The following is a 17510-nucleotide window of genomic DNA, read 5'->3' on the forward strand; positions in this document are numbered from 1 at the left end:
TCTTTCTCCCACTTAATTATTAATTGAAAATTTATGTGAAAACAAGTTTAAAATGAAATGTTTTTAGTTTCATTCAATAAAGCTTAAATTTAAACAGTTATAAAACAAATTTCACATACTGTAATTAGGATTTTGCGCGACTTTGTGCGATGTTTGATAATCGGTTTACGCATTGTATGCGCGTAATTGCGCGATTTGTGCAATTGGCGTGGTTTGCGTGCTTGACGCGGTTTGTGGTTTGCGCGATGGCTCTGTAAATTTGTGTGGGTTTTGTTTGTACTTTCAGACATCTATTAACAACGAAACTATATCATTGTATACCATTTAAAACATTCAAAAACATATATATACATCATTCGACAGATTTTAGGGTTTCACTGTAAAACCCTATCCACCACTGTAACCACCGCAAGCGATTCACATTCTAACAAAAAATCATTTTTTCATCCAATACATCCCAACATTAAACCATCACAATCAATTATTTACACCGAATCATCAATTTATCGACAACATTAAACCAAATAAATAAATACAAATGGTAACAAACCTGTGAAGTTATTGTTGATATATTGTCGTTGTCGGTGCCGCTTCTATTGTTTTCCTCTTCTACTGCTTTTAGGATATTCGCCGGTGATTCTCTCGCTCGGTGTTTTCAAACTTCTGATTTCGCCCTACTCTTATCTGTTTTCGACAAAAGTAAAACTCAAAGTGATTTACTTTAGATTTTACTTGGTTTTTTAACATAAGGGTAAAATGGGTAAAAAAAGTATAGTTTACTTATTTTGATAAAACCTTTTTACGTTAGCCTAAAAACGTATAAACGCTTATAATTTTGTTTATTTTAATTTATTTCCCTTTTTATTTCGTTTTGTTTTGACTAATAAAAGACACGGGAGAAGACAAGCCGCTCGCGAGTTGAGCATAAATTAAAAATAAAAGTCGCCAGTAAATAGGACAAATCTATTTATTAATTAATTAATTACTATAATTCCTTTTTCTTTCTTGCAATAAAAAACGTAACACGAGTAATTCCAACAGCCGACGAGGAAAAAAAAAGTGTATATATATATATATATATATATAAAAGCAATTAATCGACGGCGGCTTAAGGAGACGGGGAAACTCCGAGAATTTGAATACAGTGTGAAGAGTTAACACTCTCTTAATAATGGAAGGTATATTTTCTCTTCTTTCTTTCAAACCCTAAATTCTCCCTTTTGACTCTTGCTTTGACTTAATTTTACTTCGATTGACTAGTTTTCTACTGATTTTTATCGCTTGTAATTGAATTATGCGAACACGTTTTATTGATCGTTTAGTTATTGGAGTGAGAGTTAGAAGCTTTGTAATTAGCATTTGGATTTATAATTTATGGTCAAATTAGGATTATGTTGAGTGAGTGTAGATCAATATTTGATGTGTGTTTAAATGCATAATGTAGGGGTGTTTTGAGACTAGAGAAAGGAGCTAATTTAAGAAGCAGTTGAAAATTAGATGAAGATTAACTAATGTAAGTCTAAATTCTCATCTATACCCGTGGTCGCACAAGCACCTGGTGTTAATATCTTAAATTATGATGAAAACTTTTACTTTGTGCGATAATGTGTTAGTTGTGTGTTTAATCTTTTTTATGCACATGGGTGTTTGTTTTGCTTTGCGTTTGCAATTGGTTTATCAGTATCCCTGTTCAGAAAATTTTCTAGGGTTTTATCAAGATTTGAGGTGGTGACAAACTTCTTAAAGGTAAGGATGTATGATAAGGACTCTTGAGAGACAAGATTCATTCGTAACACTTTTTTTCTTTTTTTAGTCTCTTTCTAGTATGCATGAGGTTATGTTATTATGATTTCCTCCTCCTTTCATTTGATTTCAAGTGACAAATTTATACCTAACTAGCATATGCAAAGTATTAAAATGCAATATGCTTTTACATCACGTAGTTCATGGTCTGCTGTTCCACAATCGATCGTCTCCTTTGAATTATTATATATAAATATTCTTTCCTTTTTCTTTTTTTATCTGCTGTGCTCAAATATTTAAGTCAGTTGTTATTGACATGAGAATTTTGATATGTTTAATGCTTAAAAGTCTTCACTCTGATTTTTAGTTGGCTAGAGAGTAGGAGAGAGGGAGAGACTTTTAATGCTATACTATCTTTTCTTCAATACCTTTTCCTTACATTACATGGCTTCAAGGGTGTTTATGAATCGAAGTGGAAAATTGCATGGCTGAATTCTAATGGGGGTTTTCTTAATTAATTGAGTTTTCATTGTTGTGCTGCTGCTTCAGTATAAATTGATCTTATCATGGAACACACTGATGTTTCAAAGCACTTAAACATTTATGAACCAGCCAAATGGTTTTATGTGATGGGCATATCAAAGAATTGAGTAAATAAACTGATATCACATGTTGATATAACTACTCTTTTGGTTCTGAACAAGTTTTGTTGATTTAGTGACTGGAATGATGGTCCTTAGAGATTTCATGTCAGTACAGAAATTTTTGGCATTACTTTTTTCTTGTTATGTTAAATTGAAACTTGACTTGTATGCCACGAGAGAAGCGGTTTCTTTTGACATTTCTTCTTGGATTCTTGGTCCTATTTAATTATATTTAATTACTGGCTTAAAAGTTATCTGATTCTTGTGTGCTATATTCTGTTTGAGCTCCATCTGAAAATCTGTCAATTCTGTTATTTTTAAGATGAGATATTTTCAGGAACACAATTTAAATGCAAAATTGTTGTTACTATTTGTACTCCAATCACAATAAATTTAGCAGGAATATCTTCCAGACATATTATAATATAGAAATTAACATCACTACATAATCTCGTGAATCCTAAGCATCAAATTACCAAGTATGAGACAGCCTAAAATTTTAATGGTTTTCACTCGATGAGGTATTGTGGACCTTCATGTATTCTGTTGCTAATTTTCTAAATTTTCTTATTTGCTTATAGCTTTTTGCTGAATTCATGTGAATTTGTTGATATTATTCTGTGAAGTTATATTCCAAAACCCCAACTGATCAATTAATGCTATAGGATTTATGTTTGGCAGGTGGATCCCCAGACCGGGAATCAATAGGGTCTGGGACAAAGAGGTCCAGTGTATCGTCAGGCAGTAGGCCACACAATCACAAGGTGTTTCTTAATAGATTTGTTCAAAGTGAAATTCTGACTGCAAAAATCGAAGACTGGTTTATTTCGATTTCAGAAAAGTCAGCTACAAAAAAGTCACCATTTGATGTCCCTTTTGAATTGATAGAACTTCAAAAATTTGATTATGCATTGGAAGGAGTTTCATTTCAGCAGGTGACTAGGATGCCCAATGTTGTTTATGCTTCAACATCCGATGCTGTTGAAGCAACTGCTTATCTTGCTATTGAGGATTTTCTGCATGCAAGTGTTAAAGGCTTATGGGAGGCATTTTGGAGTGATGATGAACCCATGCCTTTCTCTGTTGCCTGTCTACACAATGCAAACTTAAAATTCTACCAGGCTGAGAAGGCTATAGCAAGTGGGAAGCTTGAAGGTCTTTGTGCTACTGGTGTGTTGCTCAAGAACTCCAGACATCCACATGGAAAGTGGGACCACATTCTTGAATTGGCTCTTTTAAGGCCTGATATCAGAACCCTTGCCATGGATGGTGACCAGCAGCCTTCTTTATCTGTTCTAGGGGAAGCTCTTTTCTATGCTCTTCGTATACTACTATCAAGAAGCTTAAGTAGATTGACTTTTTCTCTGAGCTCAAACACAGTATTTGTTCTTCTTGTTGACTCTCAATACGGTGGGGTCGTAAAAGTTGAAGGTGATGTAAATAAATTGGAGTTTGATGTGAATAATATTTATGACTGTGCTGCTGAGTGGATAAAAAAGCATTGTAGAATTGCAGTCTCTCCAATTGATAGGATTTGGAACAAGCTTGGAAATGCCAACTGGGGTGATATTGGTGCTCTACAGTTACTTTTTGCGACTTTCCACTGTATCGTGCAATTTGCTGGATTTCCCAAGCACTCAATTGAAGATTTGGCTGCTGACCATGGTTCTCGCCTTCAAACAAGAAGAGTTGAGAGGCAGTTGGGGGATACCTGGGTGAATGGAAATGGTCTATTTCGGTTCCAGCAGCAGAGTGCTTCTGCTGAAATTGTTGAAGTTCAGGATGAATCTATCAAAGTAGAGTCTGAAGAGTTAATGAAGCTAGAAGTAGGATCTGTATTATGGTTAGAGGATTCAAACTTTCAAAAAGGTTATCAGATTAATGATGTCCTTAGTAATGGTGAAATTAGATATTACATTGCTTCACCGGTAGAAGAGTCAGGAAAGTCTCTGTTTCTCTTTGTCGGTTCACATCCTTCTCAACTGGAACCAGCTTGGGAAGACATGAATTTATGGTATCAAGTTCAGAGACAGACTAAAATATTGACAATCATGAAACAGAAAGGTTTATCTAGCAAATATTTGCCACAGTTGAGTGCTTCTGGGAGGATTGTTCACCCTGGCCAGTGTCAGCGATTCAGCTCTGGTAGGAACTGTGATCACCCTTTGTGTGGAACTCCAATTCTTGTGACCAGCCCAGTTGGTGAAACAGTTGCAGATATGATAAGTGAAGGTCAATTTAGTTCAGATGAGGCTATCAGGTGTTGCCACGATTGCCTATCTGCACTTTGTACTGTGTTTTTTGCTGGTATTCGGCATGGAGACATCCGGCCAGAGAATATAATCTATGTAAGATCTGGTGTGAGGCATCCCTATTTTGTCCTTATCGGTTGGGGACATGCTATACTTGAAGATAGGGACCGCCCTGCTATGAATCTTCATTTTTCATCAACTTATGCTCTGCAGGAGGGGAAATTGTGCTCAGCATCAGATGCAGAGAGCCTGATTTACATGCTTTATTTTTCGTGTGGTGGGGCTTTGCCTGATTTGGATTCAGTGGAAGGAGCTCTACAGTGGAGAGAGACCTCTTGGTCAAGAAGACTAATTCAGCAGAAGCTTGGTGATGTCTCAACAGTGTTGAAAGCATTCGCTGATTATGTTGATAGTTTATGTGGGACACCATATCCTATAGATTATGATATATGGTTGAGAAGGCTGAGAAGAAATATGCACCAGGAAGATCATGGGAAGGATATTGACACATCAGGCTAGGGCTTAATTAACTATTGAAAGTGGCAGCATTCATTTAGATCAATAAGACCTGCCAACAGCAACAAAGATTTTTGATGAATAAATATTTGGGAGTCATTGGACATCTGGAATGTGTTGTCTTAGATGAATAGGCAGATTCTGAAATCGACTGACATATCAAGTGCTCGAAGTATCTCAATCAAGGTAATTCTTTTGCAGTTATTGCTTGGCTATTGGAAATCTTTGGCACTGGAGCTTTCGACAAATATGAGCCTCAGTGTCAAGATTTTTACAGGATGCTTTCTTGTGTGGTCAATCATATGATCCTCAGGTTCTGCCTAGCTTTGAAAATTTATTTTCTATATACATATAAATTGTTGGTATATTGTATTTTTCTTTCCTTGTAAAGGTAGGAACCATTAGATTGCCCGAAAATTTGTGTAGTTAAGTTTGAGATTGACTGGCTCAAATCATCCTGCCTAGAGCGCCACTGTTTTTTTTATATTTTTTCTGTAGAGGGTTTGTGATATTTTGTGTTTATGGGCTTTGCCAATATCTTTCAATCAGCATTACATGCAATTTTATATTAATAATTTTCTCTTAGATTAATTTTGTTTTATTTTTATTATTATTTGGTCTTGGGTTAAAAGTTGAGTCTTTATTGGTTGATACGACTTTCCTTGCTTAACGTAAAAATATTATAAGGTTGAAGGATTATTGTTTATATATTTGTGATTTATTTCTGAGTTGTGACTTTGAGAATTAACAAATATCATATGTAAAAATTCCTAACCTATTCAAAGGCTCCCTAGATTAAGTTCTCTTGCTCTCTTCTATCAAAGACTTCAATTTTATGTATGATACCTCTTTCAACTTTGAAAAGCAAATTGTTTGCTATTCTGGAAACGATTTAGATCTAGCCATGCTGATTAGAGTTAAATTCTAATTTTCTTCAAAGCAAATAATGGACTTGAGAAATCAAAAACAAAGTCAAATTGACATCTTTGATGATGATATTTACTAAATGGTGTTCACATGCAATTGTAATATAAACACATCTCAGTTATTTTGTACAAATAGTAGTATTATTCATGACCCATCGATGTGCCTTACTTTTGTTGGACTAGTGCCCAGCCTCACAAAGCTTGGTTGTCCTCTTTTTCCCCCAGTTGGAACCCTTTACGGAGTGCCTACCTGCCACAAGGCGTCATTGTTTGCTGACACTACCCTTGTCAGTGTGGAGCCATTGCCGATGGGCTACGCTGCAAATTATGAGGTGAGGACTTTTCCGCTTGTAGTTTAATAAGCCGGAAAATCATGCATGGCTTTTCTTCTGTATTTTCTTTCAGCAAGGAAGAAAATGCCATTACATGGTAGCTAGTAAATCAATATGCTGCTTTCATGTTTGCGATTAAGAATGAATGGATCTATCTCAGTTATAATTTTCTTGGTTTTTATGCTTTTATGATTTCTAATATCGAATAATAATTATTACAATGTTCTTCGTATGAAAATCCCATCATGTGGTACTAACTATTTCACTAAACTCGTTGCCATACTAACCGCAATTTTCATTTTCGGTTTCTTTATTTTTCTTCACAATAAGTGGTTTATTTTAAAAACTTAATAAAATTAATAATTTAAAAAGAATACAAATTTAATAGGTCAACGATAAGAAAGCCAACAAAAACACAATCCTAAGATTCGTGGGACATACCAAGGTTTTGATCTTTTGATCAGCCAACATAAGAGTATATTCAAATTAAACTATCTTAAATTTGTTTGTCCACTCGATTCAAATAAACCCATAACGAACTTGACTGAGGTAAGCTCAAACTCAAGCCTAATTAATTTGAATTCTCTAAAACAAAGTCATTTTGAGTAACATATATCTGAATATCAAGTTAATTTTAACTCATCTATAGTCTCAAATTGAGCTTAATTTGATATTATAACCAAACCTAAACTCAACTTCCCTCAAACCAAACCAAATTTGAACTAGTTTATAGACAGCTCGTTAAACTCGAGCCTAAGTTGAGTTCAACTTTTTCAAATCAAATTCAGTTCAAACTGATTCAAACTCAAACTTGATTTGATTTAAATCTACCTCTAACTAACACAACCCACCAGAACCCACCCTTTAGATGGGTTTGACATAACATGCCATACCAAAATAGGCACAACCCGGCCCATCTCATGAACAAATTTACCAACGACCGTCATATGAATGACTACAAACAGGTTGCCTTCTTTTTTCAATTTAAAGAGAAAATCTTTTGACACAAACAATTAGGTGAGTCATAGCCCGATATTAAGTTAAAACTAACAACTGAACTAAGTACCACTGTCAGCAGTAGGACATTTTGAAATGGATTCAAGATACCATGAAACTGTAAACAAATATAAGAGCTCTGCTGCACTAATCCGCATCCATCTCTTCCAATGCTGCCCTAGCTGCTGCCTTAGCTTCCTCGAGAAGTTCATCCGGAACCTTAATGCAATTCAACAATAAAATATCAGCCTAGCAAGTCACTTAAACAGTCGTAATACAGTAAACTAGATGCATGTTTAAACTCTTGTTGAGCATTTGTAATTAAACAATCAGGGATTCAGGAGAGCAAAGAAGGGGCAAATATAGAGATGGCTTTGAAAGAAAGGGCAAATTATAACAGCAATTAGAAACAAGAGCAAAACGATAGCACCAATTTATAATGTTCAAGTACGAAACAAGAAGGAAACAAAAATCTACTCCAAATAACTAAATATCATGTCTTAGTCTTGACTCATAAACATCCCTCAATTTTGACATAGAGAACAAAAGATTTAGGTTCTTGATTCTAACATCAATCACATGATGTATATGTTAGAAACACAATTTGGTTTGAAAAACATGAAAATAAAATAGGGTTTATAGAAGGGACTATGATATTATAGTTCACTAAAATATCAAGGAAGATAGCCATGAAAACAAGGAAAAAAGGGAGGGGAGAGAGACAGAAAAAAACCCCATATGGAGAGATCCAACATTCAAAGTACTGAAATGCCATGAAAACCCCTTTAAGACATAAAAGAAATCAAATGACATGACAATGCATTTGAAGTCATCCCTGGCTCGTTTAATTTTCCTAGGACTGAACACCTAAGTTGACTCCTTCAGACATGTCATAAAGTAACGATTTCACAAGTCAGAAGAATCTTTTTTCTTTGCAGCTAATGTTGCATACCAATGACAATCATCTACCTGTTAGTTCTGAGCAATTAAATAACGAGAATCATGGAAAAACAAGCAGCAGCAATAAAAATTGCTTTGTGGTAGAAATACTACAGTGAAATAAGAGAATAAGGGTAAAAAGATGCGTATCTCAAACAAGTGAAAAAATTAGAGTACCTTTTGATGCTGGCGGTTTGATTCATCACAGATCCAGCTCATTTCCAATTCAAATGCCTTATCCTTTGCCTCATCATGCACTCCATAAATACTGTGAGCATTACATAAAACAGTGCAAGTCATGAAACAACGAAAAACAAACATGTAACAGAAATTCAAAGATGAAAAATATGATTAATAATTACCACTCCCAAGTCTTTACTTTTGCTATTACAATCATAAGATTTTTTCAAATTGACAAAACATAAACCACCCCATAAAGAAAAGAGATTGTTTCGCTAGGATTAAGAAAACCACATAGAAAATCCTCAAAACCATACACTACCAGCATAATATTACACATGCTTATTAAGTTACATGACTAAGTACAATCTAACTTACATCTTCGCTACTTCAATAACTCCTTGACGGCAGGTCAATTCAGAAAGTTTCAACTTCTCAATCTCTCTGCATAGATATATCATTCAACAATATTAGTGCCACCAAAAATTTTCTGAGAACTGTGAAAAAAGTGAAAGCGAGATAACTTTACATATCATAGATGCTCTTATTCAGATTATAAATAAGTCAGGTAAACTAATATCCTTAAAAGCAAAAAACTTAGTTGCATGCAGTATGTCAATGAATATGAAGTAAATGAAACATGAAGCACAATTAAATGCTTAGAAAACTATTAAAAATGAATTTTATATTTATTACAAAATAACTAAGAACCTATTAGATTTCTTATCTTTCCATAAGAATAACCCACAACAAAATTTTAAAAGAACAAATAAAAATTTAAGATACACATTAATTGTTCTAAGGACTAAAAAATCGCTGGCTTCTTCCACTTTGCTTCTAAAGCATAGCAAATGTCCTCTATTAGAACTTAACAAACAAATAGTCTGAAACTTACGTCTTCGCTGCCTGCCTGCCCTTTCCAATTGCAGCACCAAAATACCTCTAAAATAGACACCAAAGAACGTATTAGAAAGAAGGAAAACACTCCAGAATAATACAAATACAAACCGACAGTTAAAAGTTAATTAAGTGCAGATAGAATTGCAAGACAACAACAGAATGGATTAGATAAAATAACTGCAACAACATATGACAAATTATTAACTTACATAGGAAACACCAGATGGCTCAACCATGTACAATTGTGGTCCATCTCTGTCATAACCTCCAAGAATTACCCCACATCCAAAAGGTCTGACAGCATCAACAGGTATCCACAGAGTAATAAGAATGGGAAGAGAAAAACTGATAACAAAATGTCTAGTAATAACAACATCAAACCTGAGCCACCAATATAGAGTACATAGATGCACATAACTAGCAACTCTTTGTGCAAGTTCTTTCACAGGAATTGGTTCACCATACACACTGCCAGTCAACAACAAAAATAAGATAAAATTTAATTAATGTGTAGAGAATTGTTGTTGACACATTTACTTTTCTACAAATTGATTTCACTCTTTATTTTTTTCACTCATTTAAATGTACATTTCTTATTCAACTAGCAATTACAATATAAGCATCAACAACTTTACAACACAGATTGCAGAAAATGTGCTAACAAGATTGTAGTGTATGCCAAATCTTCCATCATAATTACATCCCTTGAAATGAACCATATCTTTAACACTCGTTAAACCTCTCTAAGTTAATAAAAGGGGACCAACTGAAGTGCCTTGATCAAATCTAATGTACATTTGCATAGAAAAAGGCGTATTTTGTACTTCTCTGTTGCATGCTTGTATGTGTATGTGTGTGCACATGTGCATGAGTAAGAGAAAGATGCATTAGAATCTAAAACCTTGTATACTGGTCAGTTAAAATGCAAACAACCTATGTTAACTGATTTCTTATAATCCCATAATTAACCATAATACATAAAATTACAATAAATCACTCGCTGGGACATAAAATATTGTCCCATCAGCCAGTAACATACCAATAATTTTTTGTGGTGATCTGGTTAACAAATTATTCCATCAATTATTGAAAATTGATGTGGCTTAAAAATATGAACAAGAGCATGGCACAATTTTGATTCCATAAGTCACATTCCTTATTTATGTCTCCAGAATGTCTATGTGCCTTTAATATCTATGTTTTGAATTTATAAAACTCAACATGTTGTCAGTGCATGGCACAAGATGCATATAAGCAAATAATTAACAAAGCAAACCTTTCATAGTTTGTGGCTTCAGACTTGGCCCGTGCAACAATTTGTCTCCCATCAGCTGCTAATCCTGCCACAGCCTATAGTTGGAAGCATATCAACAAGTGTGGCAAGAAAAGAGTTGAAAACAGAAACATGAGCCTAGTATTACTAGTAACATGTAGGATAATTCTGAACTTAAACTATTTACACAAGAACACTAGACCTCAAACTTATTAAAAAGCAATTTTGACAGACATGAAGAGAGCGTAAAAGGCTTTTCACTCATTTGTTTCTTGTCTGATATTCCAAAAATCCACCTCATTTCATATGAATTAACCAAGTTCTAAACTAAGGACTAATATTGGAACCCCCAACCTTGTTATAATATCCTAAGTAAGTGACCTTTGAGGGATTTACAAACAAACTTATTTTCAATGTTGGATACCAAAGGTCTTAACCACTCAAGCCAACCATTTAGGCTCAATGACATCCTTCCCATTGATTTGATTTTAAAACAAAATACAACAAACATCTTGATTTCCATGATATTCAAGGGAGAAAAGAAAAAAAAGTAATATCAAACAAAAGAAGAAGATTATCTCATTCCAAAAGTATTTTTCATTTTAATAAACCACTGAATTTGCCAAAGGAAGAGAACCCCTATAAATGACAATCCTCATTGTAAATTCCTTGAACTTACTACATGTTTTGGGTAGTCAACTTTTCAAATGAGAATCCATTAATGTACTTAATTGATATACTGAGAGAGAGGTTACTTAAAAAAAGAAAACTAGCAGTTGAAAGTTGTATTAAGAACCCAAATGAATTCTATTTTGCAAGTATTCTCACAATTTTTTTCCTGGAAAAGCCCTAACTTTACATGTTTGTTTAAAAATGGTCAATATCATGAATATCCTTCTCTGAAGAGAAATTCCAAACTTCATTTTGCACCAAATTTCATGCCAAGATAATCTTTCAACATCTCTACCACACATTGAAAGTATACCTTCAAACAACCTTAAATTTTCACGTTACTTTAACTTCCAATAGATGGGTATTAATTCAAATTAAGAGTAACAATTCAAACGTAGGGTTAAGTCACTCACTCTCTTCACAAGCTAAAAGAATACAAATGAAGCATAAAAAAGTAGAAGAAAACATGGAAATTACAAGTAAAAATATCAGTGTACAAAAGATCAAATCAAGACAAGTAAGAGATAGTACCATTCCAGAATGACGATGAACAGAATGAATTCTTCTATTAGAACCAGCCAACATCATCTTCGACGCAATTAACTTCTCGACTCCCTTAAAACCAAAAACCAAAATTACAGTCAAAATCCAATTTCTAAATAGCACAATAACAATCAAATTATTAAAAAAAATTAAAATTTTACCATAACAATCCCATCTTTGCATTTAATTCCAATGACAGTCCTGCAAAAATATGGAAATTTGAAAGAAATGACGAGATTCAGACAAAAAGCAAGGAAAATCGAAGGATGGTGAATGAAGTTGTGTAGAGTACCCGCTATTATCGACGGCCTTGGCGGCGTACTCGATCTGGAAAACACGTCCATCGGGAGAGAATGTAGTGACCGACAAGTCGTAACCTGTTCCTATGCTGCTCATTCTGTTGCTGCGATTTTGTTTCTTCGGGAGTTTCCTCAAGTATGTCACAGAGAAAGCGCAGCTCGCCCAAATAAAGAGAGTTTCTTTGCTATCAAGAAATACTCTGGTCTGGGCCCCTTTTTTACATTTTTATAATTTTTTTTTTTTTTAAATGTAATAGGATTTAACCCAATCCTTGATTAAATGGGTATTTGATTAAAATGGCCCTAGAATATGCATCTACACTGTATTAACCAACACTCTAAGAGTATGCGAACGCAGCCAAAAGAAAAACATAATGCCCGTTTTATCCTCGCCTCCACTTAAAAATAAAAAAATTCAATAATAAATTTATCTTAATTTAAGTAAATACGCATTTGATTAAACTGTTTTTTTATGATTTTCAAAAATTAAATCCAAATTTTGAATTTTTTTGGGTAGATGTAGCTTGCTTCTTATATGAATAACTCGAATTTTAATTTTATTTTTTCATAAATTCTTTACCATTATTATAAATTTGAATTAAAATATAATATTATATTTAATTTATTAAATTTGATTTAAATTTTGTTCGACATTTGAAAAATAATAAGAGTGATGGTGTCTATCGATTTTTTTAATTAATGCTCAATTATTATTATGAATGCAAGTAACAAATATTAAATTTAACCTTGTCTATATGATGGACTTAGAATTTGCGAAGAATATAAAGAGATTTTGGTAGAAGCAAGGTATGAATAAATACACTTTTATTTATAAGGTAGGAATAATTAATTTACTTTTTTTTAATAAATAAGATAATATTGTGAAATATCACATATTGGTGGATTTCCTTCTATTTGCATAAATAATACTTCTCTTTTTTTTTTTAATGATCCGAAATCTTATTCAGTTTGATCAGATAGATAAATTTAAAAATATAATGATTAAATCAATAATCACTATATCAAGTAACTATACTATTATATAAAAACCTGAACCCCTCTATTTATGTAAAAATTAATCACGCGAATGTTATGATTGATAAAATTACAAGAATATCATTTAGGTTTTTTTTTCCCTTAGTCCACATAAAACAATACAAGAATTGTCAAATTTGTAACCAATTCGTTTTATTCTCTTTGATTCTATCAATACCCACAACATCAATTACCAAAACACCAATTACATGTATAAACGATTTTTTTTAATAAATCTCAGATTGAACAAATGATCGATTATACAATTAATATCAAAATTACTCTAATATGCAAAATAGAACATATATATAAGAAATACAAACTATGACAAATAAAAGATTTGGAAATGTACTCTAAATCTTTAAAATTAGGGGTTAGACAGTGAGAATAATTGAATTTTGGTCACAATCCAAATCGTGTAATATTTATAACAAGTGATACTACTTAATGATTAATTTAAGGCCAAACAACTATTTCCCACCCAAGGTTTAGCGTTTTCTCAAATGTCCCCCATTTAACTATAGAAACACCAAACACCCACCTATGGTCGGTTAGATTTAACAAAATCCTAACGGTGGTAAGGGTAAAATCGTCATTTTCGCTATAATATTAAAAATAAACTAAAATAGAAATAATTTTACCCCCATAAACTTTAAAAACTAACATTTTTCCCCAGCCTAAGTTTTAAAAAACCGCAGTTTCACCCTAGGGTTTGGTTTTGAAATCTCCGGCGACCTCTCCGGCTCCGTTGCCGACGGCCTCTCCCTCTCGAAGCAACCTCTCCTTCTGGCAATCTCTTTCCTCCCATTTAGAGGTCCGATCGGCGCTCGGAGACGCCGTGGGAGACGAAGTTCTTCGTCTCTCAAGGCGTCTTCGGGCGCCGATCGGATCTCCAAATGGGAGGAAAGATATCGCCGGAAGGAGAGGTTGCTTTGAGAGGGAGAGGCCGTCGGCAACGGAGCCGGAGAGGTCGCCGGAGATTTCAAAACCAAACCCTAGGGTGAAACAGTGGTTTTTTAAAACTTAGGCTAGGGAAAAATGTTAGTTTTTAAAGTTTATGGGGGTAAAAAGAGATAAAATTTTTAGGTGTTAGGGTTCTGTTAAATCTAACCGGCCATGAGTGGGTGTTTGATGTTTCCATAGTTAAAAGGGGGACATTTGAGAAAACGTTAAACCTTGGGTGGGATAGTCGTTTGGCCTTAATTTAATACAAAAGTGAGAAGCTTAATTATTTTTTATGTAAATACTCTCATGCTGAGTTGTTGTTGCATGCCGGAAGGGAAAAAAATAAAAGAACATAGAAGAGAAAAGATAGTGAAGAAAAGAATTGTCAATTATGGCGTGAAGTTAGAAAATTCTGTTCTGGAAAGAGAAAGTATGCGGAACCCTGCAAGAAATCAGGGTGCGGCGACCAAAGAATCCGACAACTGATTTGAAACTTCCGTGAATCTACGTCTCTTATTCCAGTACATAATACAGACGTTGTTATATCACTAAGACCATGACCCAGTTCACCGATTGTTAAAAGAAGACTCAACAAGAAACGTTAACATGGGTATGGGTAAGTTTCGGTTGCTTCTATCAGATTTTGTGATTTCTTTCATGTGGGTGTGGTCAGGGGCTTTGATCAAGATTTTTGTGCACAAGGGTTTGGGTTTGGGCCATGATCCCAGTGGTGAGATGATATATGGTGTTTTGTCGATTTTAAGCATGTTTTTGTTTGCATTCTTGGGCGAGGTTACCAAAGGAGGGGCTTATAATCCTTTGGCGATTTTGGCTGATGCCGTTTCTGGGGACTTTCCTCGCTTCCTCTTTACTGTTGGGGCTAGAATCCCTGCTCAGGTAAGTTAGCTCTCATTTTTTGTTTTGAGATTGAGTTCTTGAATTTGGTTTTTTCTTATAGATACTTGGTTACGTATGGGATTTCTTTTGATTCAAATGTGACTAGCTTTATTTTTATATAGTTTCATATTATGGTTGAGTTAGTTTGATTGATATGTGATTTGGGTTTTCTTTGTTGTACTGTTTAATCAACATTTGATTTGTAATTGGAGTAAGGGTGATTGAAATGAAGTGAGTTTGCTTTTATGGAGTTAAAAACCAAAGGAAATTGAGAAAAATAAAGTATTAGTTTTATTCAATCTTTATTCCCGTGTAATAATTATCCTCAAGAGAAGTACAGGTTTATTTTCCTGGGTCCCAATCAATTAAGTGTTAAATGTCCATTTTATTGAAATGATTTTTTTCCCAATGGTTCTTCCCCAAGAATTTGCAGGAACAATTGGTTAGCTTTAGTGTGTTTTTGAGTCCACGTTGGTTTTGTTTGTATGTTTGTAAAGGTAGGGCTTGAATTGGAGTTTCAGTAAAAAATTTTGTTAAATTGGTACTTTGATTGATACTTTGAGTGGTAAAGTACATAAAACATGTCTATCTTTTTAAATTTTGCTGTGCTGGTTTTAAAGCTAACTGGGGAGTGGCGTGGGCTTTAGGACACTTGAAATGTTGGTTGTTTGCTTGTATTCTTTGCTTTACATTTTGGTCACTCAAATCAGCTTGAGTCTGATTACTAGTTTGTGCATATGTATGGCTGTTGGATGACAGTTTACTGTAGTTTGCTGGAATAAATTCAACATGATTTGGAAAAAAAATCATAAACATTCTTGTACTAGTTCTTTGTTTACATCATGGGAATATCTATTAAAAAAAATAATGGGCGTTCTATCTGTGTTATCTTGCTTGACACTTGAAATAACAGGACTTTTACTGAAGAGAGGTTATGCAAATCTAAGTGATTGAAAATTCAGATGATGTTTTACTGAGTAAATTTCATTTTACGACTGTTTTTACCAATGTGGCTTGTATTAATTATTCTCTTTTTCTGTCATTGATCTCCTTCGATCATTTGGGTTGTCTATGTAATAGACAAGTTATGCTTGCCATTTAGGGTTTTGACATACTTAACTAAAGAGGTTTGTGTTTTAAGTTGACACATAGGATTTAATACTCATTTCTTTCTTAATACAACCCAAGAACAGCCTGCCAACACAGGCTGCTTAACCCTTAGCTTTGGTGCAGCTTAGGATTTAATGAATTGCGACCTAAAATGGTTGTTGTCAACAGTTTATTGGTTTTTCATTTTCAAAGATGTTGGATGGTTTCCTTTAAAGTTGGTCTGTCCTTCATTTGGTTTAGAGCCATTCTTTCTGCTACAGATTTTTTGTTTTTATGGTTGGTTTACGTTCCCTTCACATTTTTTTTAGATATCTTGCACCTCTCTGATTTCTGTGTTTTTTGTTTTGTCTTCTAAGTTTTCTACTGAAAAAAAGTAGTATCAAAATTAGTTTTATGATATGATTGTGTAAGAAAATTATTTTACTGAATCTTTCCAGCCTTCTATATTCCAAGTTTTTGAATGATATTTTGTGTGTAATTGAGAATATAGTTGTTTCCTGAATCATAACATTACATCTTACTTTGGCTGCTATGTATATTTGTTTTCTGTTCTCCAGGTAATTGGCTCTGTTAGCGGGGTTAAGTTCATCATTGACACATTTCCTGAAATAGGGCGTGGCCCACGTTTGAATGTCGACGTCCATCAGGGTGCACTGACAGAAGGTTTGCTGACATTTGTAATTGTTGTCATTTCACTTGGGCTGGCCAGAAAACTAAAAGGGAGTCCCTTAATGAAGACCTGGATCTCAAGTGTCTCTAAGTTAACTCTTCATATTCTTGGCTCTGATCTGACCGGGGGATGTATGAACCCAGCCTCTGTAAGTAAATGACAATCGTCATTCTATATTTCCTCATTTATCCAACAAATTTTAATCACTGAATATTATTTGATTAATTGTTTTTAAAACTTTTAGGTCATGGGATGGGCATATGCTCGCGGAGATCATATAACCAAGGAGCATATACTTGTATACTGGCTTGCTCCAATAGAGGCCACTCTGCTAGCAGTGTGGACGTTCAAGTTGGTAGTTCAACCACTAACAGAAGATAAAAAAGACTTGAAAGCTAAATCAGAATGAAGAAATGCACCTCCTACCACGTTATAATCATGTTCAAGTTTCTAATCTGTTAGCTTTGAACAATGCAATTGTGGTTTGATTTGTATGAAAAATATTCCACTTTGCAAATGAATAATACCTTTGGGTCATCAGTCTGTATTGTTCCTGCTATTTCTTGCTAATCCCATATCCCCATCCAATTAGGTCCAAAGGTGTAAATATTAGATGTAAAAATCTATTTTAACACATT

At 34.0% G+C, this 17510-nt stretch overlaps 3 protein-coding genes across 3 annotated transcripts; 2 read left to right on the forward strand and 1 right to left on the reverse strand.

The window, feature by feature from the left end:
- Positions 1-1037: 1037 nt before the first annotated feature.
- LOC123226568 lies at positions 1038-5746 on the forward strand. The gene is made up of 2 exons (XM_044651114.1): positions 1038-1178; positions 3069-5746. The coding sequence occupies exons 1-2, from the start codon at positions 1172-1174 to the stop codon at positions 5156-5158; spliced, it is 2097 nt and encodes a 698-aa protein (XP_044507049.1). The 5' UTR covers positions 1038-1171; the 3' UTR covers positions 5159-5746.
- Positions 5747-7361: 1615 nt separating this feature from the next.
- On the reverse strand, positions 7362-12413 carry LOC123226569 (proteasome subunit alpha type-3-like). The gene is made up of 10 exons (XM_044651115.1): positions 12209-12413; positions 12078-12117; positions 11905-11988; positions 10705-10778; positions 9810-9896; positions 9638-9722; positions 9424-9470; positions 8907-8972; positions 8526-8616; positions 7362-7628 (listed from the first exon to the last, which is right to left on the reverse strand). Exons 1-10 carry the CDS (start codon positions 12310-12312, stop codon positions 7557-7559), a joined length of 750 nt encoding a protein of 249 aa, XP_044507050.1. The 5' UTR covers positions 12313-12413; the 3' UTR covers positions 7362-7556.
- A 2070-nt stretch (positions 12414-14483) lies between these two features.
- On the forward strand, positions 14484-17412 carry LOC123225600 (probable aquaporin SIP2-1). Its single transcript, XM_044649693.1, has 3 exons — positions 14484-15092; positions 16760-17020; positions 17117-17412. Exons 1-3 carry the CDS (start codon positions 14802-14804, stop codon positions 17279-17281), a joined length of 717 nt encoding a protein of 238 aa, XP_044505628.1. The 5' UTR covers positions 14484-14801; the 3' UTR covers positions 17282-17412.
- Positions 17413-17510: the final 98 nt, after the last annotated feature.

Source organism: Mangifera indica, chromosome 9, assembly GCF_011075055.1.
Source record: "Mangifera indica cultivar Alphonso chromosome 9, CATAS_Mindica_2.1, whole genome shotgun sequence".
Taxonomy (NCBI): Eukaryota; Viridiplantae; Streptophyta; class Magnoliopsida; order Sapindales; family Anacardiaceae; genus Mangifera; species Mangifera indica.